Here is a 21,713-nt window from a genome sequence, read left to right as displayed (position 1 = left end):
GTACCGGTTCCAGAGGTCCACGTGTACAGTAAGACAGTTTGTAACAAATACGGCTAATCATACATCATCATGGAAAAGTTGCCAGGTCAATCTGCGTCATCAATTTGGACAGAGGTAGATGATGGTGACTGGAGTCACAAGTCTTCTGACCGGCCTTCCGACGCTACGGGGAGGAAGCGGTTCAACTTCCTCCGCTCACCTGCGCACACCATGACTGAGCTCGACAGGATCCAGTGGAATCACATCGGTATGCCTTTCTTCGATGAGTTGTCGACGATCCATCGCTTTGGTAAGCGTTTGCCAGTTACCAACTACTTTGTTTGGCCTTTCCTCAACTCCAGAGAAGCTGACGAGTACTAGCCATCTCTTTCTATGCACACTACCTCCAAGGAGCCCTCGATGGATGCTTTATCCCTGAGCTGGATAAGAACGGGGAATACGATGATGAGGACTGCGAAGTATTAGGTCTGCACAGGTTGTGCCAAATCATCTTCTCACACCCCATCTTCAACTCTTCACCAAAAGGTTTCGTCCTCCAACACAACAATCTAGACCTTCAAAACATACTTGTCGATAACGAGGGCAACTTCACTGGGATCATCAATTGGGATGCATCACTGGCTATGCCTCGCTGTGTTGATCATGTCGCCGTACCGAGGTTCTTGAAAACAGATTGGTACCCTGGCGCAATGAAGCGCCACCCGTATATGGGGTGGCGGGCACCTTACTATCGAAAGATGTGTGCTGCGGCTATGGTTGAGGCAGGCAATTCGGAAGCAAAGTATACGGTGAAGTCGGCATTATACAAGGCTGCAATTGATGCCTTGAAGCAGGTGGTACCTGGCGATCTGAGTGACGTCCTGCAGAAGCTTGTCTTTGCGATTTCGGATCTTCGGTTGGACCTTGGTGAACTGTCGGTGGCATGGATAAGGGTTGGCCGGCGATGGGAGTTATGCCTAAAGAAGAACTAGGAAAAGTTCTCGGGCTGGAGCTGCCTCCTGTAGGCTTTTTGCAAGAGGTGGAGGCTGAGCTTTGTAAGAAGGAAGTCTCCATTGAACGGCTTGAGGATTATGCTGAAACGGAAGGAGTCATCGACCTTCCAAAGACTATGGCTGCATGATAGTAAGAGGTTTTGGAGATTCTAAGCGATTTGGCGGCGTTCTTTGTGTCATTAGCGGTGCTTGCCAAAATGTATGGACCCCCCTGAATCTGGCTCGCTACTGAAGTCCTCTACATCATACAGAAGCGAAGGCTTCCGAGTGGCTGTTGATTGTCTGTTTGACAGTTGTGACAGCTTGATAGACGTCATGAAGGGCATCAACGTTGGTAATAGCCACTCACAAGCTTGTCCGCACGATTATACCATGGTGCAGATGTACCGATTGCATCACTGTTCCAAGTTCAGGAGGTTCGTACATTTGGACAATCATTATATTATGTATTCAGTAAATCGCTGACAGTCACAGATTACGATGGTGATCAGATTTGCTAACATTTCTTCCAGAGGCAAGAGCAATGAATCACCCGGTACCGTGAAGACAAGAGCGCTCACACCCTCGTAGAAGAAATCGGCGAGCACGCCGAATAGTGCGAAGGGGACGGTCATATACTCATTGCAGATGCCGAATACCCAGATGCTCTGCTTGGCGATGAGAATGCCGGTCGTTGCTAGGAAGATGAGAAGCGGTGGAGGCGGTGGAGGCAGAGCTGCGGGCCAGAACGACAGATCGATGGAGCGCTGAGGGATACCAAGAACGGATAGCGGGTGGTGCGTGACGATAGCATACTGCAGTGGTATGCAGGCAAGGCGGCCCAGGACTAGAAGAAGTGGTCCGGAAAGGCTCCATTGGTAATTACCACGCTGGATGCCGAGCGAGTTGTTGTTGCTGCTCATCTTTGTGTATGACTTCCTCGCCTCAATGCAGGGACGCCATGTTGGTAACTGTGAGAAAGTCAGAGAAGTCAAACGTTGGCTTTATCAGGTAAGCTAGTGCTGACAGTCTATGCTACCAAACGCTGACGTGAGAGTGTATTTGTTTCCTACCTTGCTGCTGACTATATACATTAGCCGCACAAATGAGCCTAGTTATCACATTCGCACTGTGAACAGGGAGGCAATCATGTCCAGCGTTCGAAGTATTCCCATTCCCATTTGCACCCATCTTTACACACACTATACCCTACACTACTTGTACCATACCAATCCTCCTATCAATTTCCTCCACGATGTGCGTCACCTTCCACCCTTCATCTCCTCCTCAAGTACCAATTTCGTCCCTACAATCCCGAATAGTATCGCGCCTGCAGCGCCAGCTGTGAATAAGAAAAAAAAAAGTTACAAAGTGAAGTAAAGATTACAGGCCAATGTGGCCCAAGTCCAACGCGTAGAAAGTACAACGCCTGACCAGAAATGGAAACGCCACCTAATGCAAATATTATCGAACCCTTTCGCTGATGCTCTATCCAGCGATGCAAGCAAAAACGCGAACAAAACGAATTCGATCTGTACTTTCCGCTTCTCCTGGTGTGTTGTGGCTGACAGCGCGAAGCGGTGTTCGCTGCCAATGCTGTAAATCTGTCGAGTCGAACAATATGTTCAAGAATGTTGGTTCCGGTCAGATTGTTGCCCTCACTTTCCCGCTCGTCTCCTGCCCATCTGGCGGAAGAAGTCCATAACCTTCTTACTGCTGCCCGAGCTGCCCTTGTTTGCGCCCGAACCCTCGTATGCATCCTCGAACTTCCTGTGCTTCTGCAGCTTGCCACCTCGCTGTTCCTGCTCCCCGCCCATGCCCTGCGGGTACTGCACGCGCTGCGGCTGTGAGCCGTGAGACTGCGTTGGCGTCATCTGCTCGCTAGCCTGGCTATCGTTAGGATGACGTCCGTACGGCCGGTTGGGCGCTTGGCTAGGGTGTGGCTGCTGGGGGTTGGGGAACTTGTCGTCGCCGATAGGCGCCTGGCTAGGGTAGTCGAACTGCGTCTGGTGAGACGGTGCGGAGGAAGGACCCGGCGCACCGTGGGAGTGGGTGCTGGTGTTAGGGTGGCGGGTGCGCGAGTTGCTGTCCTGCTGGCCATCGTATAAGCCAGGCACGGCATTGCTTCCCATGGTGCTCTGACTAGGAGAACGGGATTCTGTGCCGCGACCGAACGCCATGCCAGATCGAGAGTTGTTGCGAGCTCGACCAGCATTGGAGCCGCGACGTTGGCCGTAACTGTCAGCCGGCATACTTTCTCTCTGGGAGCCGAAGTTCTTCGAGAATGAGGACGGAAGCAGTGAGAAGCGTCGGGATTTCTGACCCCCATCATCGGTGTTCTTGCGTGAAAAGCTGAACGATGGACGACGTCTCGAGTCTGTGCTAGGCCTTGGCCCTGATGATCCTATTGGGTTGTCGTTCGACATAGACGCAGGCATCGAGGTAGGAGGGTACCTCTTCTGCTTCCTCTCTTCATCTTGCCTGCCGTAAGAGTCCTGAGAAGTGAAAGATCCCTTGGGATCCTGTGTGTACGAGTTCTGACGACCGCCGAACATGGATGTCATACGACCAAGAGTCTCGGTGACAGTGTTTGACCGTTTGTGGCCACCCTTGGGGTGTCCGCCAGTTGGTCCAATCTGAGTTGACTGCACTCGCTGGGTGCTTGGTTGACCAATGCTTGGCTCACCCATGACGACAGGCTCCTGTTGAGGGTATGGCGCAGAGATAGAGTAGTTCTTGCCCTTGGGTTGCGAGAAGCGACCTTCGGCGTTGGTGGGGGCCACTGTAGCCGCTGCTGGTTGCGCGTAAGAGTTGCCTCGCGATGGCATTCTCGAGCCGCCAAGGGTACCTCCTGTCGACGGCCGTGTCGTTGCCGCGGGCGCAGTACCGAAAGCAGAGTAGTCGGAGACTGATCTTTGAGGCTGGCCGCCTGGTCGAGCCTGTGGAGGAGCACCTGCTGCCCCAGAAGAGCGAGGAGGTCTCGCACTGGAGGACGACTGGTAGCCATCTGTGGTTGTGTTTGTGGGTTCGGCAGGCATGCGCTCGATAGGGTCAGCTTTCGGTGTTGCATCGGGAGAGACAACAGGTGGGGATGCTTCGCCGCGCTGGGTCTGCGATTGAGGGGCAACGTATTCGACTTGAACGGTACGGCGCTTGTTGTCGCGAGACGTCTTCGGCTTCTCGGTCGTGGTGTTGATCTGGTCTCGTTTGGCTGTGAGCCCGCCGTGTGCTGATGGAGGCGCTTGCGTCTTCGTTGGCTCCCGGACGGAAGCACTTCTGGCGAGAGGCGGCGGCTGCTCGTATGGATCTTCTGCAATGGGGTCAGTACACTGGGCTTGCAACTAGGCTTACATGATTGCTTACTAGCATAGACCGAGCCTTGTTGCTGGGTCTCGGCGGCATTGCTGGTGGTGATGAAGCCCACGACATGTGCGTAATCTGCCAACCAGCTGTGACGCGCAACCTCAAACAGATCGGCGCGCTTTCTTGGGTCGGGGACGAGTATCCGCTTGAGAAGGTCTCTTGCGTGCGGTGTGACGTATTCGGGGAAAGTGAGCGGGGTGGAAACGATGTACTTGTACAGGAGGTTGATGTTGTCACCCTCGGGGTTCGCTGGGTCGTCGTCGAAGGGCAGGTAACCAGCCAACATGGCGTACTACACATGGTCAGCTCGTGGAAGTGGAGATGTAGTTGAGAAACTTACCAAGATGACACCACAACTCCAGACATCGACCTTGCATCCAGTGTAGAGAGAGTCGCTGACAACAAGCTCGGGGGCAGCATAACAAGGACTTCCACAGCTAGTCTGCATGAGATCGCCGCGGCGCGCGTCAGGCTGGTCAAGGCCCATTTGCCTTATAAAGTCCTTATCGCCCAGCCTGTATTCGACCTCCTCGCTCAGCTCATCCTTGGGGTCAAAGGTGTTGGCAAACCCGAAATCGGTGATGATGATGTTCTTGTTGCGGTCCAAAAGCAAGTTCTCGAGCTTCAGGTCTCTGTGGACGATACCCTTCTTGTGCAGGTAACCCACGCCGGATATAAGCTGGGCAAACAGTTTACGCGCCGGGCCGTCTTTCAGATAGCGATGGTTGAGGATGTAGTCGAAGAGCTCACCGCCAGATGCATACTCGAGGATGATGCCAATGTGTCGTTCAGTCTCAACCATCTCGTGCAGCCGAACAATATTCGGGTGGTCGAGCCCGCGCAGGATGTGGATCTCGCGGTAGATCTTCGCCAGCCGGTTCGAGTTGCTGCCCAAAGTCTCTCTTCTTATAAGCTTGATAGCCACCTCGACGCTGCTGTCACGCTTCCAGCCCATCTTGACCTTGCCAAACTCGCCCTCACCGAGTGTCTGACCCAGGATGTAGTTACCAAACTTGGTTCTCTTGGTGGAGCCCTCGCTCTTCGAGTGGTCTTGTCTGCTCTTGCCGCCAGCGCCTCGGCCGCCATCATCGACACCCTCACTGCTAACAAGACCCAGGCCTGTTATGGGCGTTAGGTCGGCACCTGCGGTAACGGGCGCCCTCTCAGCCTGCCGCGCCTGCTCACGGGCGATGTCCTCTTGGGGATCTGAAACACCTATCCTGTTGATGACTGTGCTTTCCTCGCGGGGCAGGTTGGTGCCAATAGGGGGCTGGCCGACTGCCGTGGCAGAGCGGCTATGCCCAGGCTGCGGGCGACTTGAGCTGCCCTCATTTGCTCTCCGACTTGAGCTCCCTGCGGCGTTACTGGAGCGGTGTGAGGAGGTCCGCGGGGGAGGCATGGGCCCGCCGGCGGTTGGGACAGCACTGGAGTTCATGGCTGGGGAGTTGTGCTGTGTCGACGGCGGCTGTGCGCGGGGCGTGTTGGGTGTGTTGGGCGATGCGCCGGTCGAGGGTCGTCGCGCTCGAGGGGATTGCTGGTAGTGCTGCTGGCCATGCGCCTGCGAAGCTACAGCAGCAGACATACTCTAGCGGCGTCGGTGGGCGGGGAGGTAATTAACGGTGCACCAGCTAGCTATTGCAACCACAGAAGGTGCAGCGCAAGCTCTGCAGAGGCCGGACTGCGAGGCGCTGCGCGAACAGCGTGCGGTGTGCAGTGCTGCAATTGCCCAGGTGAGGTGGGCCTGCGATCGTTGGCGTCGTGTCCGGGAGCGGGCGCGGTCGGTCGCGGTCGCGCTGAGAGTCGGTTGTTGGCTGTTGGCTGACCCCTTCACGTGAAATGCAGGACGGGCGCAGATGGTCAAAGAGCTGCGGCGTGGTGGACTCAAGCTGCAAGCAACGCCAGCGGCACAGAGCAACTCTATCAACGGCGCTCGACAGAGGACCCGTCGTGTTCCTGACGTGCGTAGAGGGAAGTGAGCGAATGCAGCGCGAGACGGTCGTCAGGCGCGGCTGGGTCCAGTATTCTAATCTCGTTTAAGGTTGCGGCTTGGGAGAAAGGAGAGCATCAACCACAGCTCGGCCTAACAGCAGCCCGCCCAGCACGTACATAAACAATCACAAGTCCCAGCAGACCCAACGCGTGCACCGCGTCCATCATCTCCACCGCCGGGTCTGACCTTGGGAGCATGAGCGCACTAGAAGCACCTAACATGACCCTTCCTCAGGCACGCGTTGGACGCTGCTTGACCGTTGGCTTCGACGCGCCTGCCCGCGCCTGCCCGCGCTGCTAGCCACACCAGCTGCATCTCCGTTCGACGGCGAGCCAGGATCACGACCGGGCTGCATGCACTTTGAAACAGCGACAGCCTGTCGGTGCGCAAATTACCATTCATGCGGCACCTCGTGCTGTGAAGACCACCATGACACCCTCGACCTGCGTCCACGGCAGCTGCTCGACCACCTCTCTGCCTACCAGGAACGCTTTGCCAGCGGCTTTTGCTGCATTCATGACGTGACACCTGAATCCGAGACGCGGACACCTCTGCTGTTGCCCCTGAGCCCACTGCGCACTCCCTCACTGCCCGCAAGGAACCGCCATCTGTGGACCAGCTCAGCGCACTTTAGCCAGGCACAAGTCAGCAAGTCACGACGTTGTCTGTCACCGTGTCTCAGCCGCGATGCTGCAAGGAAAGCGCCCTGCACGGCTCCTGCACACCCAATCACTAACCTGACTACACCATGACTCGAAGCCCGCATCTCTCCAGAGCTTGAACGTTGGTCAGACTTCAGCTTTCTTCTTTGACATTCGACACGGTCTCAACTACGATGACGCGCCTCCGCTTGGAGCTGCACGATCTCTACAATCTGCTTCTTTGGGTCATCCTCGGAAATTGAAAGACGCTTTGATCGCCCTTGCCGTGTGTCACCTGGCCCACTCCTTCCCGCTTAGCCTTTCCGGCCGACTCGAGTCTTTGGGCTTACGGTCGTCTTCTGTGCACCGTACAATGTCTTATATCACTGGGATACGTGGTTAAGATGGAAAGGGCGAGTTCGTGTCGACGTCACGCAGTGTAAATATTGGGCTTGGTAGTCATATTATCTCTCTCGCCTTGACGGTCATTTATTATCCTGCCGTATGCGGCACTTCTATCGCCGAAGTTCCATGGTACGCCTCTTAGATCTTGATTTCGCTTGGGAGACCAATGTCCAAGATGTCCTTGCCATTCTGAAGGTCCTTCTTGCCTGGCATCTTCCCTCTCCGCATCAGCTCCGCGCTCTGTCATACGTTAGCTTTGGACATCCTCAACAAAGGACGCATCTCATCGAAGGGACAATGCAGCCGCCCGGGGTTAGGTGGACTTGACATACCTGCGTCATGTAGGGATCCTTCATCATCGAGGCCACCGCAACGACCTCATCTCCGTTCGTGTAGTAAGCCACGAATGATGGCTTCTCTGTGTCTCCTTGCAGCACTACGTCGTCGTAGCCGTTGAGTGTGTTACCGCAGTATCGCAATTGCGAGCCGAGAGCTGACCAGAACACAGGTATGAACGCCTTAGGCTTGGAGCCGGGCTCGTTGATCGTCCTGGCCACTGAGCGACCTGCGTTTTGTGCAACGTTCCAGTGCTCGATGCGAACGGGTGTGCCGTTGCCTCCGGGTCCGTGGTAAGGGTAGGTTGCAATGTCGCCGATGGCGAAGACATCCTTCAGACCCTGAACCTCGAAGGCCTCGTTAGTCTTCAGTGAGCCGTCTTTCTCCAACTGGACGCTGGAGTTATCCTTGAGGTACTCTGTTGCGGGCTTGACACCCACACCCTCGATGACAAGGTCTGCTTCGAGAGTGGTGCCATCCTTCAGGTGTACGGCCCCAACCTTGGATGGGTCGCTCTTCGATGGTGTTGCCTTCTCGACGCTGGCACCCATCTTGAACTTGACGCCGTTCTTCTCGAGCAGGCCGCGGAAGATCTTTCCAACCTTCTTGCCCATTACTCGCTCCATGGGTTCCTCCTCCATACCGACGATGGTCACGTCGTTCTTCATGCCAGCGAGGCAGTTGCCAACCTCCATGCCGATGAAAGAGCTACCGACAACGACAACTCTCTTTCCATTGTCACCGACAGCCTTCAGGATATTTTGTGCATCTGGAAGTGTCCTCAGCAGGAAGGTGTTGCCCAAGTCACCCTTCAGACCTTCAAGGGGTAGGAAGTTGGGTGTACCGCCAGTGGCCAGCACCAGCTTCGAGTACTCGTATGTCTTGCCAGACTTTGTCTCGACCTTCTTGCCGGAGAAGTCAACGCTCTTGGCCTCATCTTCGATGAAATCGATCGATGCGTCCTTGTAGAAATCCTTCGACCTCCATGCAGCCTTGCTCAAATCAGCGAGAAGGGCCTTGGACAGCTTGGTTCGGTCGATTGGTTGGTAGCCTTCCTTCGAGATGACTGTGATGTTGCCCTTGAAGCCTCCGCCGCGAAGACCTTCAACAGCACCGAGTGTTCCGGAGCCACTGTATATGTAAGCGGTTGTTGTTGAGCCACAGCAGTACCACGTACCCTCCAATGACAAGGACCTTCTCATCGCTCACTGACGAGCACTTGAGGTTCAAGTTCCTTCTGCCGGCCTTCAATGTTTCCTCGTCTGTCTTGATGTAAACGGCTCCGTCTCGCTCAAAAACTTCGTACTTTGAAATAGGATCCAACGCCGGAGCATCTTCGACATCACCAGTGGATACGTTGAAGCAAGCTACATGAAGTCAGTGTCTGACACGTCAATAGCTCTTGCATTACGTACCTCCGTGCCATGGACATGTCAATCGACCCTCGGGTGTAAGTACACCCTTAGCAAGCGGTGCGCCGTAATGTGTGCAGTTGGGCGAGGTAGCGTGGACCCTGTCCTGTACCTTCAGCAGCAGTACCTTGCCACCCTCAATACCCTCGACTTCGACTTCTTTCTTCTCCCCGTTCTTTAATTGCAAGGACGTGATGTCCTTGAGCTTGAACTCTTGCGCCATAGTTCTGAACGTTGTGCTGAACGCAGCTCTCTGAATATTAGATTTAATGAGTTGTGCTATGCAATGAAGCTGTAATGAAGTTCGAAGGGGCCGTAGAAGACGTAGTGACTGCATTAAAGGGCGTATGACGAGCGTCGTAGGGTGTCGTCGTTATATGAGCTATGCAGGAGCTTACTGGCAAATGGCGGGGCTGCTTATTCTATTGCGACTTGATTTGCTGATGTGACATCATGAAGGGTAGACACGACCGCGTCTCCGGCAATCGATAAGGTAGGAACGCGTCGCAGCCGAGCGACGTTTACGATCCCTGCAACATCGAACATCGAGGTCCTCAAACATCATGTCATCATCAGGTGTCGGAAGTACTCCAGCTTATCTGCTTCCTCTCCATTGGCAGTAGCGACGCAATTCCGTTCGTCCAGGTATCTGCAGTCTACTGCCGCGGTAACAGCGGTGACATGCAGGTGACAGTCGGCGGGGTCCTGAGTATACCATGGCTCGTCAGTTGTTTCATGCTGTAGCGGTGCGCAATTGGTAACTGACATGATCAGATACATCTTTCCCGAGCGATCTGCCTGTTCCTCAGGATGATGGTGCACTCACACCTGACCGGTTTCAAGATCCCGTCTGTCTCCTTGTCGTCCACGTCAGGCGACCAAGTGGACGTGTCGAAGCTCTCAGGACTCGCCGTCATTTTCTGTTACCCACGTACTGGCGCACCTGGCGAGACCATCCCAGATGAATGAAACATTATCCCGGGAGCACGAAGCTGTACACCTCAAGCTTGCAGCTTTCGCGATGAGATGGGCGAGCTGCGCAAATGAGGCGTGAGCACCATTTTTGGCGTTTCAACCCAGGATATACCATACCAACAAAGCGGTTAAGTCCCGCGTGCATCTCCCGTACGAGCTATTATCGGACGCAGATCTGAAATTCACGAAAGCACTGAAACTGTCAACCTTCGAGTGGCAAGGCAAGAAGCTTATCAAAAGGCTTGCACTTGCTGTTGAGGACGGCCAGATTACCAAGGTCTGGTATCCGGTCTTCCCTCCAAATGCGAATGCAAAGGAGGTGGTCGCGTGGCTAGCAACGAAGAACTAGCGGCAGCTACCGAACTCACCTCCTGAAACCGCTTCGAGGTATCAGGCACAAACTTTAGCTCCTATGACTCGGCCTCTGTGGGACGACGCGACAATTCTACGCGGTCGCTTGACTGCACCCGGGTGAAGATACGATTAACATGAATCGTCTGTTGTGCATTTGTATTTTCGGGTCAAAGCGCGTTTGCGCTGCCAATGGTTGTCTCCACCTCATTTCCCTCGTGCTTTTTTCGACGTGAGGCCGCTGTCACTTGCCTTGAATTGTCGTTTTTGGTAGAAAGTTTGAGGCGGTGCGACGATGGCTTGCGCGCTAGGTATCGTCAAACCACCAACTTCAGTCGGATCTACTTACGGCTACTCCCAATAAAGTATCCGTTCTTTAGCCGACTGTACAATAACGTGGGAGACCCTCGTTACAGCCGCGATGTTGTGGCAAGGCAGTGTTTGCGGTGAGGACCTTCGTCGACCCCATAATCTGATGCCTTTGGACATCCCATACATTCGTTAGCACACTCACACGCGTTCGACACGATCTTTTACATTCATGTATGAACGCATATTCACTAGAGTGATATTTAGCTAACATTCGCGACAAGTAGTACCCTCAAACATACCATTATTTTCTCTACGTTCTCTAATTATAATGTCTACCATTCCGCGACGCGAATTCTCCCTCCAGCTCGATACCGCGACTCCTACGCCAAGTGCAACCGCCTCGAGTACCTTTACTACACCTACACCTACAGCCCTTAACAACACCTGCTCTTCGAGCAGTGACTGTGCCGACGATGGAGTATGCTCCAATCGGATATGTACCAGTGTCAATCAAGCTGCGCCATTTGCACCTGCTGGTAGCTTAGGCGCAGAATCAACCACGCATTTAGACACAGGTACAGCCATTGGTATCGGAGTGGGTGTCGCAGTACTCGTCGTCTTGATGATAGGCGTTGGCTTTTGGTTTTTCAGAATAAGAAAAGGACAACAGCCCATTACATCGCCCGAAGCACCTCCTACTACCCGCGATCGGTCCGCATCGACTGCGACCAAATGGACGATAGACAATGATCAGCGGACTCTTGTTGCTTCCATGCCCAACAGCCCGCAGCATGCAATATTCGCTGCGCAAACGCCGGGACTGCCTTCAGAGTTCTACACCACACCGGGGAAAGTTATGGAGGACGAGGAGAAGGTAGAAGGGGAGAAGGAGATTGCGGAAAACAGGCAACGGGATGTTAGGAACCAGAACGACCAGACACCAAGAAGCCCAGTCGACAAGGTTCTTCCGGTCCCACCTACTGAGGAGAGGCGTTATGCGATCAACGTCAACATAAACAAGAGCATGATATTCGATGATGTCATGTTCAACGCTGCCAGTTACGCTGCAAGCCCTGTCTCAACACCACATGAGCGTGTCCCAAGATATCGCTTCGAGGAGTACCTTCCACCAGTCCCACCAAGTAATCCTCGGATCTCCATCACGAGGACACAGGACAGGCCATCAAGTACGATCAGCTCGGAGTATGAGCTCGAGAACTACCCACACGGCAGCGGCTACACTGAGTCAAACAGAAACTCCAAGTCGGACGCTGGCAGCGAATATAGCGAGTCGCAAGGTTCTGATCCCAGGGGTAATGCTCTATCAAAGCTCGAAGGCGGCCTCTCGTTACCTGAGCTCGCACCACCAAGTCCTAGCCTTAGCTTCCGCTCTTACGACTGGTACCAGGATATCATTGGCGGTGACCAGTCTGCTGTTGAACAGCCAGCTGAATTGCCAATAACTCCAGAACTACCAACCCGGAACCCAGCAAGAGGCGTAAACCCACTCTTTTCGAATCCTCCAGACATCGATTCCAGCTTGATGCCAGAACCACTATCACCAGCATTTCCTTCACCTGTGGCAAGCTCACACCTACACCCGAGTTCAGCCAGACTATCTTACTTACCAAGTCCCACCAACCCAAACTTTCGCTTATCACCGACCGTATACCAGATGCCAAACCCCAACCGAGTATCGAAATCAGTACCGAGTCTACCCAGCACCCGTCCTGTGAGCGAGGCATCGACAATACCGCGCTATTCATATCGTTACTCGCGGTACGCCAGCTGGATTCCCGAAGACGGCCTCAACGTTCCCGAAGACGACCTGGCCCCTCCACGATTCCCAAGATACAACTCCATGGTAGCAAGCATAGTGCAAGGCAGCGAAGCCACGCAAACCGCGCGAACCTCTGCACGCAATTCCGCCCGTGATTCGAGAAGTCAAAGTGCGCCGCGACCGCAGAGCACAACGACCCAAAAGAGCCACTACTCGAGGAGTTGGCTGCCGGACGATGGATTGTACCTCCCTGAAGAGGGCACAGAGGACTGTTTTGAAGTCTTCAAGCGCGAGAGATTGGCGAGTAGACCGACGAGCTACTCGCCTCTCGCCTAGTCCCACTTAAACGCGTATACTGATACGACTATCACTTTTCCTTTCTTGTTGTACTATATGCGACGTCTTTGAACGCGCTTGCCTTTGTTTAATCAGATACCAGGCGTTCCGACTTTCAGCCAATCGTTCGTTAAATTTCCTTGGGGGCTTTTGGAGGTGTGGAGCCGTGCCGCTGTGCAGGTGTGGAGATGCAGGTGTAGAGAAAGCGGGAGGTTGGAGACCGCAAAGCTTGTCCGGTCCCGGAGGCTGCTGGTGATCGATGATGGTGGTGGATTTTGCGATCGAGCCTCATGCCTTATGTAATTGTAGGATTACCGAGCATAGTGATGATAATAAACAAAAACAACACAATCATTACAACGATTCTCCTGCGGTATGGATTTCCCGGTAGCGTGTACAATGCTCTACGATGTACCGTCGTCCCATTTAGGCAAAATACGAACTTCGCAAGCTTTCTTGGAAGCAAGGCAGACATGCAGAGCTTGTTGACATGGCGATGTGGAGAAACATGGAGATCTGCTCTGTTATCCCACATGTACCACTTGCGGCTCAAAACGTTGAGATGCAACAGCAACATCGTGGAAAGCAAGCTCCCATGGTACGAGTCTTGTATGGTCAAGCTATCAAACCGTCCTACTCTAAAGGTCTAGCGCCCAGAGTTGCCGGAGGGATGTTGTCAGGTCCGACTCAGGTCCGTCTCCGATTGGTTGAATGTCGGTGCGAATGCGATGCTTGGAAGTGCGATTATGTGAACTGGACATCACTCCCGCATGCACTTGTGCACCAGTGCAGCTCTTCCCTGCGAGCATCGTCATTCTCTCGCTGTAAACTGCGGGGAACTGCACAATGGCCAACAAACAGCGCGCAACCGTTGAGATGAGACACAGGTATAACTTGCGTCGTCCCGCGCCGTCATGGAAGAAGGCACTTGTAGCTACGAGCCTGAGTCTCTTCTCTCTTTACTATCTCAGTTGCACCTTCCTGAAGTCATTGCCTACAACTGAACTTCAGCAAGACGCAAACATGGCCCCCTCAAGCTTTCTTCAAGCTTCAGCTCTAGTGACGTTGCTTGTGGCGTTGACGGCTGCCCAGAATCAGACGGCAACGCTTACCTCAGCCGAAGGCTGGAGCACAACGCTTGCTGGCACTCCTACATCCTTCCGATCTGTCTTCACAATTCCTGCATCTGCAGACCAAGGGGCAGAGCTCATCCCCAACATCCAAGATCCTGAGGCTGTCAATGCTCAGGATGTCTGCCCGGGCTACAAGGCCTCGCAGCTGCAAGAGACCGATGGCGGTATCAGTGCTGTGTTAACATTAGCGGGCGCACCGTGCAATGTCTACGGCAATGATGTCGATGTGCTCAACTTGAAGGTTGAATATCAGTCCAAGGACCGATTGGCTGTCAACATCAGCCCAGCATACCTTGTACGTCTATCACCAGAGCTTGAAAGCACTCGAAAGCTAACATGATCAGGATACCTCGAACTCTTCACACTATGTTGTTCCTGAGAGTCTCATTCCCAGACCTCAGGCCGAAGATTCACATGAGGACCTCGATCTTGCATTTGATTGGGGCGACGAACCATCTTTCTGGTTCACCGTAACCCGCCAGTCCACCGGAGATGTCATCTTCACCACCAAAGGCACCCACCTTGTTTACGAGGACCAGTTCATTGAGTTTGTCAACACTCTGTCCGAAGACTACAACCTTTATGGTCTCGGTGAACGTATTCACGGCCTTCGCCTCAACAACAACTTTACTGCCACCATCTACGCTGCTGACGTGGGTGATCCAATTGATCGCAACCTCTACGGCAGTCACCCGTTCTACCTGGAGACTCGCTATTTCCCAACAGGTGGCAACGGCACCAAGAAGCCACTCAAGCAATCTGAACTTCAGGAGTGGAGCTACGGCTACGGCGACGACGGCGGCTACCCCACTAACGGCAAAGGCTCTGGCTTTGAGTCCTACTCTCATGGTGTATACCTACGTAACCTGCACGGTATGGATGTTGTTCTCAAGCCTACCAATTTGACCTGGAGGAGCCTTGGAGGCAGCATCGACCTGTTCTTCTTCGATGGACCAACTCAGCCCGAAGTCACTAAGCAGTATCAGACTTCTGCTATCGGTCTGCCCGCTATGCAACAGTACTGGGCTTTTGGCTACCACCAATGTCGATGGGGATACCGCAACTGGACTGAGCTCAGGGAGATCGTCGAGACTTTGCGCAACTTCAGCATTCCCATGGAAACCATTTGGCTTGATATCGATTACATGGACCAGTATCGCGACTTCACACTGGACCCCGTCACCTTCTCGCCTTCCGGAGTGGCAGACTTCTTCGGCTGGCTGCACGGCAACAACCAGCATTTCGTTCCCATCGTCGATGCTGCCATCTACATTCCCAATCCTACCAACGCCAGTGACGCGTACGACACCTACACTCGCGGTAATGAGTCTGATGTCTTCCTGAAAAACCCTGATGGCAGTCAGTACATTGGTGCTGTGTGGCCCGGTTACACTGTCTTCCCTGACTGGCTGTCCGAAAATGGTGTTTCTTGGTGGGTCAAGGAGATGGTTGAGTGGTACAAGGAGGTTCCCTTCAGTGGCTTCTGGATCGACATGACCGAGGTATCATCCTTCTGTGTTGGCTCCTGCGGTACTGGCAATGTCACTCTCAACCCTGTCCACCCACCTTTCTCGCTGCCAGGTGAGGTTGGCAATGTTGTCTACGACTTCCCCGAGGGTTTCAACATCACCAACGCAACCGAAGCCGCTTCTGCTTCTGCTGGCTCATCTAGTCAGGCAGCTGCTGCATCCGCCACCGCGGTTAGCAGTGTCTCTGCTGAGTACCTACGCACCACGCCCACACCAGGGGTCAGGAACATCAACCACCCACCTTATGTCATCGACCACGTTCAGGGCGACCTTGCTGTACACGCTGTCAGCCCTAATGCAACTCACCAGAACGGGGTTGCAGAGTACGACGTCCACAACGTTTGGGGCCACCAGATCATTAATGCCACATACCAAGGTCTTCTCTCCGTTTTCCCTGGCAAGCGTCCCTTCATCATCGGCCGATCCACGTTCGCTGGTAGCGGTAAGTGGGCTGGTCACTGGGGTGGTGACAATGCATCAAAGTGGTACTACATGTACTTCTCGATCCCACAAGCGCTCTCCTTCTCGCTATTTGGTATTCCTATGTTTGGTGTCGACACCTGGTAAGTACAATGCATTGCTTCGATCATAACGCCTGCTAATCAAGTCGCAGTGGTTTCAACGGCAACACCGATTCAGAGCTTTGCGCACGCTGGATGCAACTGTCGGCCTTCTTTCCGTTCTACCGCAACCACAACACCTTGTCTGCGTTGTCGCAGGAGCCTTATCGTTGGGACAGCGTAGCATCTGCATCCCGAACGGCCATGCATATCCGCTATTCGCTCCTGCCGTATATGTACACACTCTTCCACCAGGCTCACACAACCGGTTCCACTGTTATGCGCGCCCTGGCTTGGGAGTTCCCTAACGAGCCCCAGCTTGCAGGCGTCGACACTCAGTTCCTGCTCGGCCCTAACATTCTTGTTACACCAGTTCTTGAGCCTCAGGTCAGCACTGTCAGGGGTGTCTTCCCTGGTCTTGTCGATGGAGAGTCCTGGTACGACTGGTACACCGGTGAGAAGGTCCAGGCTGAGGCTGGTGTCAACACCACGATCTCTGCTCCTTTGGGCCACATTCCTGTCTACATCCGTGGCGGTGCCGTGCTCCCAACTCAGGAGCCTGGCTACACCACAACCGAGTCGCGCAAGAACCCATGGGGGCTTATCGTTGCACTTTCCAAGGACGGCAGTGCGACTGGCTCTCTCTACGTCGACGATGGCGAGTCAATCGAGCAGGAGAGCACACTCGAGATTGCATTCACTGCTCAGGGCGAACAGCTGAAGGCTGATGTCCAGGGTGACTTCAAGGACACCAATGCCCTAGGTAACGTTACGATTCTTGGTGTCCACAGCACCCCTACACAGGTCAAGCTGAACGACGTGGTTGTTGATTTGTCGAAGGTTGCGTACAACGCGACTGCAAGCACATTGAAGCTATCTGGTCTAAACGACCTGACAAGCGGTGGCGCGTGGCAGGGTAGCTGGACCTTGTCCTGGGCTTAGATTGGTAATGTAGATTAAGACCAGGTAGCTGGGTAGCGTTAATATAATACGACGTTGGATGGATGTCTACTCGTATACAACGCAATGGCAACTTCAAAACAAATGTTTGCAAACATCAACAATTGATGTATGCATGATGCAGCAACGCGCCTGTCCCACCACGATTCAAGTTTTGCCCGCGTAGTAGTTACCATCACGCGAACGGGTGACGTCAGCGTGCTCCATCTCAATGCTCCGCATCAAAACTGCTGCACCTCAAACCACCAACATGGCATAAACCCACATTGGCCCTGGCTTGTCTCTAGACACCAGTGATTACACCAAGCCATTCACACGTAATCCATCAATCGCTACAAACCACCCACAATGGCCGACGACGAAAAGAAAGAGCCCTCGGTCAGCGAACTGAAGGAGATAGCCTCCAACGCCGACGCGCCCGAAGACAAACTCCAAGCAGCCGCCGCCCAAGCTGAAGCCGCCTTGTCTTCCTACAAAACCGCCTCGTCTCTGCGCGAAGCCGCAAACGCCATCCGCAACCCGGCCAAGCGCGAGAAATACCTGCGCGATGCGTACAACAAGGAGGTCGAGGCCCACGGCAACAGCAAGAAGGCGCGCATGCTGCAGTCGGGCGCGTTTCAGGGGACTGTTGGCGGTGCGGGGATCGGTGCTGTTGTTGCGGGGGGCTTGGGGACGGTGGTTGGCACGGTAGTGGGGACTGTGACGGCGGTGCCGGCTACGGCTGTCGGGGGTTTGGTTGGGGCGGGCGTGGGGTTGGGACATGGGAGTTGGATTAAGTTGGGGAAGGTGGGGGAGGGGAAGGATAAGGACGGGAAAAATAAGAAGGGAAAGGGTGAAGGAAAGGAAGCAGAGAGTAGCAATGAGAACAAGGAGAATGAACGTGGTGAGGAGGATCAAGAGGGACAACAGGGAGAAGAGGTGGATGTTGAGGATGCGGTGCCGAATCCTGAGCTGTTGAGGCAGGCTGCTGCGGATATCAAGAGGGAGAGGGAGAGAGGAAGCCTGGAATCAGAGGAAGGTGCGGAGGAGAAGAAAGAGCGGAGGAAGCCGAGGAAGCTGAACAGGCAGGAGAGCGGGCAGGAGAGCGGGCAAGAGCAGGGGCATCTGGAAGAACAAAAGACAGAGAAGAAGAAGCCCAGAAAGATTGAAGTACGAAGCAAGCAGGAGGCAGCAGCAGCAGCAGCATAATAGCGCCTCGAAGATCATTTTGTCTAAGCGATTACGTCTATCAAATTCCTGCATATAGCGATGCATTCTATCACGAATCTTTTCTACGCCCAATCTATTCCAGCCCTGTATATCTCTAGCGTCGAGACACCACACGATACTATAAATATTGTGAACCTCTTACGCCTCATCATCGCCATTCAAGGGAAACATCGCAAAATCATCCATCCAAATTTGCACAGCTGCCTCCGCATGCTGCTTCTCGACCTCTCCTAACAGTCCGTCTGGCGGCATCTCAGGATCCAACCCCTTCCAGAGCTCAGTCTTCAGCACCTCCTCCGTCTTCTTACACCCCTTCGCTAACAAAAACTTTACAGTCCAAACATCAATCTGCAAACCTGGGATCTCTTTCGAAGCCCGAGTCATAAAATCCTCCTTGTCACCTCCCTCATACAGCGCCGCAAACGCTGCTTGGTAGATATAGCTCTTCGATGTGAATTTGGCGTTAGGGTTTCCACGAGGGCAGCGGCGTGGATGCTACGGTAGTGACCGGCGCGCCAGCAGACGAAGGGAGTGTTGACGATGGATTTGGGATAGAAGTCGCAGTCGAAGAATGCCGGGACGGCGGCGTGGCCGACGCAGCAGGGCATGGCGAGGGAGGCATCCCAATCAAGTACGCCTGTTACATTGCCAGAGTTGTCGATCAGGATGTTCTGCCAGTCTAGGTCCGAGTGGCGCAGTGCGAAGGTGTCCTCAGGCGTTGTGTGGAAAACGGGGTGGGAGAAGACGATATCGAGGAATGTGGATGTGCCGAGGGTTTCCACTTGGTCTTCGGTCAGCTTGATGTCCTTGGTTGGGGTAGGCAGCTCTTCATCGTCGAGACCGTCGCGGTTTTCGAAAGCTAACTCGCCGGAGAGCTCGTTTATGACGATGTACGGAAGCCAAACTCGTTTTCTAGTGTGGCGGAGTAGTCAACAACCAATGGGACAGGCACGTCTGTGTACGTGGTGATAAGACGCACGGTTTCGACTTCTTGGGTGAGCATGTACTCATCATCTGTGGTCCAACGATTCAGTGTGCCGTGACCGGGGATATTCACAATCCAGCCTTCGAGCTTGTTCGAGATTGGATTGAACATCTTGAATAGAAAGACCAAATGGTATGAGCCCTGAGCAATGGAGATGACCTTCAATGGGAACCTCGCGATATGACTTGTGGCGCTTGGGTAGAGCAGAGCGCAGGATTTCGATGATAGTTGCGGGCTCGATCTCTGTGATAACGTCCCATTGGTAACGATCTGAGCAGTCTTCGTTCTCCTCAAGCTTGACGCCAGAGCCTACTGCTGTGTTCTAGAGCTAGAGCCGAGCCTTGAGTTTGTGCAAAACCTTAGCGATCTTTCGCCGTGGAGCCTTCTTCTCTTCGTCTGCCACTGTCATTGTACAATTGACTGGCTCAGAAACCGTTTCACTGTGACCCAATGGAGAAACTGGAGGTGATTCTAGCTGTGCGGCTTGCTCGAATGCTCGCTCAGGTACTTCCTGAGTGACAAATTTCGCTTCTAGAGTTGTGGGTTTTGCAAGAGTTTGAGACGGCGCCGCAGTGGCTGAGTGTATTGTGAGCGCTGTATCGATCGAAGATACGCTACTTGTTGAAGAACCCTCCTCAACCCCGTCGTTGTCGGTTGAAACTGATCCAGTAGACTCGGAGTCAGAACAGGGTAGGGTGGCAGCAAAGCCGGGAGGCTCTACAACCGGCGCGGAGGCCTTGGAAATGTCGGCGCGATCTGGTGATACTGTGATGTTGTAATAGAGCTTGGCTCAGATAGTGTCGGGGATTGTGGGTGATCAGTACGCATGTGCGGAAGTATTGTAGGATTGAACTGAGGTTGTATTGGGTGAAGCTACGGACAGTATGTATAGGTGAGTAGCTGTAAACAACGCTAGAGTGACGTGGCAGTCACTCTCATGGCAGGTGAGGTTCGACAGGCAAGAGCGCCCTGAACCGTGACAGATAGTCTTGAGACACGCAAGTCTCACAAGTGCGATGTGTTGCTGAATGAGTCGCTATAGGATAGCCTAAACCATCCCCAATCTAGACTTTGTTTTTTAAGTCTGCTATGTCAGACAAATCCTTATAGCGATCTGAGCGTATATCAAGGATGGACCCATAGGTCGAGTGGCCCGCTCTGAAGTGCAATCCTGCAAGATCAAGTAACATCAGCTTCTCCTCCTGAACTTCGCGACATGATCTTCTACCATGTTGCACCTAGCCTTCGAGACAACGGATGCAAGTGGACAAAAACACGCTTCTGGGTGTGTATCGTAGACAATGTTGGTCAACAGTACCCACGAAATTCCAGGTGCAATCTTTTGTAAGCATGTCTGGTAACTTTCATCATGAGGCTACAACGTCTGCAGTGCTGTTCCATTCTCGAAGCCTCCTCCACATAAATGGGATCCGCACTGCACGCCATATCAGCTTATCTGATATACCACGAGTACAGCAGATATTCAACCTCTCGAGGCCTCAGAGGGAAAGCAGGCTTTCACCATCCAACCTCAACATTGCTGAGTGCCTAAAAATTTACTCATGGCATTGTTTACGAAGAAACTGACCCTACACAGCCGATCTACACTCTTTAACTACCCCTGACATCCCGATTCTAGCTATGGCGACAGACCTCACTAATACATGGGAGCACCCGCGCGTGGACCCCAATCAGGAGATCATTGGCATCAACGGTTTGACCAAGGCTATGCCTGCTTTGTACGGCCCCAACCTTGAGAACGCAAAGTCCACACCGCTGTTCAATAACATTCGGACAGGTGCCTTGATGTCGAAGCCTCATCACTGCAAACACAACGACACTAGGGGCCATAAAATGACCCGCAGGTGCGTTACTGAAGGCCATCAGTCATACTGTCTCGAGTGGATAACTGAGGGTGGTCGTCGTGTCCGCTGCGGTATGCGTTATAAGGCTGAGTCCGGCGGTTGTGGCACGCATCCTGCGAATTCGTGGAGAACAGCAACAATTTGCAGGTCGAGAACCTGGTGGCTAGCAAACACGATTCCATAAGCCGGGGCCTGCTGAACGATTCAGAAAGGGTTATAGAGACTGCTGTTTCTCAGACCAACTCAGTGGACGAGACCATTCAAGCGATCCTGACTCAGCACAATGAGCAGCTTGAAGCAATGGATACTTTCAGGGCGCTATCTGTGGAGAGCCATACTACGTACAGCGTCCACATCGCGTTCAACGAGAACAGGGTCCAGAAGATCGCGCAGAGCAAGAGCAGCGCAAGCTCCAGGCAGCCGAGAGGAAGTCTGTTGCAGTAAATGCAATAAGTGAAGGTGTAACCGCGCAGGGCAGTAAGTCAGGGGTAACCGCACGAAGCAGTAAAATCAGTATATTCTGTTGTTCCGTTGTTCAGTGTTCTGTCTCTCACTCGACCCCCAGCGGGGTCTGTTTACATGACGTATCTGTCGTTCAGA

General features: G+C 53.6%; 10 protein-coding genes across 10 annotated transcripts; 5 read left to right on the top strand and 5 right to left on the bottom strand.

Moving 5' to 3' along the window:
- Window positions 1–210: 210 nt before the first annotated feature.
- BU25DRAFT_458526 (uncharacterized protein) lies at window positions 211–971 on the top strand (the record flags this gene model as incomplete). Its single annotated transcript, XM_033710215.1, has 2 exons — window positions 211–289; window positions 361–971. The coding sequence occupies 2 exons, from the start codon at window positions 211–213 to the stop codon at window positions 969–971; spliced, it is 690 nt and encodes a 229-aa protein (XP_033561832.1).
- Window positions 972–1,429: 458 nt separating this feature from the next.
- On the bottom strand, window positions 1,430–1,935 carry BU25DRAFT_491257 (uncharacterized protein; the record flags this gene model as incomplete). Its single annotated transcript, XM_033711553.1, has 1 exon — window positions 1,430–1,935. The coding sequence occupies exon 1, from the start codon at window positions 1,892–1,894 to the stop codon at window positions 1,430–1,432; it is 465 nt and encodes a 154-aa protein (XP_033561831.1). The 5' UTR covers window positions 1,895–1,935.
- A 460-nt stretch (window positions 1,936–2,395) lies between these two features.
- Window positions 2,396–6,043, bottom strand: BU25DRAFT_51486 (Pkinase-domain-containing protein). Its single transcript, XM_033711920.1, has 3 exons — window positions 4,675–6,043; window positions 4,335–4,626; window positions 2,396–4,281 (listed from the first exon to the last, which is right to left on the bottom strand). The coding sequence occupies exons 1-3, from the start codon at window positions 5,914–5,916 to the stop codon at window positions 2,630–2,632; spliced, it is 3,186 nt and encodes a 1,061-aa protein (XP_033561830.1). The 5' UTR covers window positions 5,917–6,043; the 3' UTR covers window positions 2,396–2,629.
- A 1,344-nt stretch (window positions 6,044–7,387) lies between these two features.
- BU25DRAFT_410782 (uncharacterized protein) lies at window positions 7,388–9,493 on the bottom strand. The gene is made up of 4 exons (XM_033706385.1): window positions 9,122–9,493; window positions 8,884–9,073; window positions 7,703–8,837; window positions 7,388–7,610 (listed from the first exon to the last, which is right to left on the bottom strand). The coding sequence occupies exons 1-4, from the start codon at window positions 9,339–9,341 to the stop codon at window positions 7,509–7,511; spliced, it is 1,647 nt and encodes a 548-aa protein (XP_033561829.1). The 5' UTR covers window positions 9,342–9,493; the 3' UTR covers window positions 7,388–7,508.
- Window positions 9,494–9,655: 162 nt separating this feature from the next.
- On the top strand, window positions 9,656–10,442 carry BU25DRAFT_440020 (uncharacterized protein; the record flags this gene model as incomplete). Its single annotated transcript, XM_033709146.1, has 3 exons — window positions 9,656–9,841; window positions 9,893–10,049; window positions 10,219–10,442. The coding sequence occupies exons 1-3, from the start codon at window positions 9,800–9,802 to the stop codon at window positions 10,440–10,442; spliced, it is 423 nt and encodes a 140-aa protein (XP_033561828.1). The 5' UTR covers window positions 9,656–9,799.
- Window positions 10,443–11,084: 642 nt separating this feature from the next.
- Window positions 11,085–13,186, top strand: BU25DRAFT_440019 (uncharacterized protein; the record flags this gene model as incomplete). Its single annotated transcript, XM_033709145.1, has 3 exons — window positions 11,085–11,220; window positions 11,272–12,488; window positions 12,723–13,186. The coding sequence occupies 3 exons, from the start codon at window positions 11,085–11,087 to the stop codon at window positions 12,870–12,872; spliced, it is 1,503 nt and encodes a 500-aa protein (XP_033561826.1). The 3' UTR covers window positions 12,873–13,186.
- On the bottom strand, window positions 12,987–13,186 carry BU25DRAFT_410780 (uncharacterized protein). Its single transcript, XM_033706384.1, has one exon. It carries the CDS (start codon window positions 13,162–13,164, stop codon window positions 13,003–13,005), a length of 162 nt encoding a protein of 53 aa, XP_033561827.1. The 5' UTR covers window positions 13,165–13,186; the 3' UTR covers window positions 12,987–13,002.
- Window positions 13,187–13,737: 551 nt separating this feature from the next.
- BU25DRAFT_410779 (glycoside hydrolase family 31 protein) lies at window positions 13,738–17,086 on the top strand. Its single transcript, XM_033706383.1, has 3 exons — window positions 13,738–14,300; window positions 14,350–16,097; window positions 16,148–17,086. The coding sequence occupies exons 1-3, from the start codon at window positions 13,896–13,898 to the stop codon at window positions 17,034–17,036; spliced, it is 3,042 nt and encodes a 1,013-aa protein (XP_033561825.1). The 5' UTR covers window positions 13,738–13,895; the 3' UTR covers window positions 17,037–17,086.
- A 93-nt stretch (window positions 17,087–17,179) lies between these two features.
- On the top strand, window positions 17,180–18,556 carry BU25DRAFT_51422 (uncharacterized protein). The gene has a single exon (XM_033711919.1). It carries the CDS (start codon window positions 17,403–17,405, stop codon window positions 18,240–18,242), a length of 840 nt encoding a protein of 279 aa, XP_033561824.1. The 5' UTR covers window positions 17,180–17,402; the 3' UTR covers window positions 18,243–18,556.
- On the bottom strand, window positions 18,402–19,359 carry BU25DRAFT_458519 (uncharacterized protein; the record flags this gene model as incomplete). Its single annotated transcript, XM_033710214.1, has 3 exons — window positions 18,402–18,691; window positions 18,763–19,175; window positions 19,226–19,359. 3 exons carry the CDS (start codon window positions 19,357–19,359, stop codon window positions 18,402–18,404), a joined length of 837 nt encoding a protein of 278 aa, XP_033561823.1.
- Between the last annotated feature and the right edge of the window lie 2,354 nt (window positions 19,360–21,713).

This window comes from Macroventuria anomochaeta (assembly GCF_010093625.1).
Source record: "Macroventuria anomochaeta strain CBS 525.71 unplaced genomic scaffold BU25scaffold_16, whole genome shotgun sequence".
NCBI classification, from domain to species: Eukaryota; Fungi; Ascomycota; class Dothideomycetes; order Pleosporales; family Didymellaceae; genus Macroventuria; species Macroventuria anomochaeta.
The sequence above is the reverse complement of the archived record's forward strand: the minus strand, read 5'-3'. Positions and strand labels throughout refer to the sequence as shown.

What these genes read in the sequence shown, in the direction of transcription:
- BU25DRAFT_51486 (XM_033711920.1), bottom strand. Translation starts at nt 5,916, where the DNA reads ATGTCTGCTGCTGTAGCTTCGCAGGCGCATGGCCAGCAGCACTACCAG. An exon ending in GGAGTTGTGGTGTCATCTTG is followed by an intron (nt 4,627 to 4,674) that starts GTAAGTTTCTCA and finishes GACCATGTGTAG; the next exon opens with TACGCCATGTTGGCTGGTTA. An exon ending in ACAAGGCTCGGTCTATGCTA is followed by an intron (nt 4,282 to 4,334) that starts GTAAGCAATCAT and finishes ACCCCATTGCAG; the next exon opens with AAGATCCATACGAGCAGCCG.
- BU25DRAFT_410782 (XM_033706385.1), bottom strand. Translation starts at nt 9,341, where the DNA reads ATGGCGCAAGAGTTCAAGCTCAAGGACATCACGTCCTTGCAATTAAAG. An exon ending in AAGGTCCTTGTCATTGGAGG is followed by an intron (nt 8,838 to 8,883) that starts GTACGTGGTACT and finishes TTACATATACAG; the next exon opens with TGGCTCCGGAACACTCGGTG. An exon ending in AGGATCCCTACATGACGCAG is followed by an intron (nt 7,611 to 7,702) that starts GTATGTCAAGTC and finishes AACGTATGACAG; the next exon opens with AGCGCGGAGCTGATGCGGAG.
- BU25DRAFT_410780 (XM_033706384.1), bottom strand. Translation starts at nt 13,164, where the DNA reads ATGAGGCTCGATCGCAAAATCCACCACCATCATCGATCACCAGCAGCC.
- BU25DRAFT_410779 (XM_033706383.1), top strand. Translation starts at nt 13,896, where the DNA reads ATGGCCCCCTCAAGCTTTCTTCAAGCTTCAGCTCTAGTGACGTTGCTT. An exon ending in ACATCAGCCCAGCATACCTT is followed by an intron (nt 14,301 to 14,349) that starts GTACGTCTATCA and finishes TAACATGATCAG; the next exon opens with GATACCTCGAACTCTTCACA. An exon ending in ATGTTTGGTGTCGACACCTG is followed by an intron (nt 16,098 to 16,147) that starts GTAAGTACAATG and finishes ATCAAGTCGCAG; the next exon opens with TGGTTTCAACGGCAACACCG.
- BU25DRAFT_51422 (XM_033711919.1), top strand. Translation starts at nt 17,403, where the DNA reads ATGGCCGACGACGAAAAGAAAGAGCCCTCGGTCAGCGAACTGAAGGAG.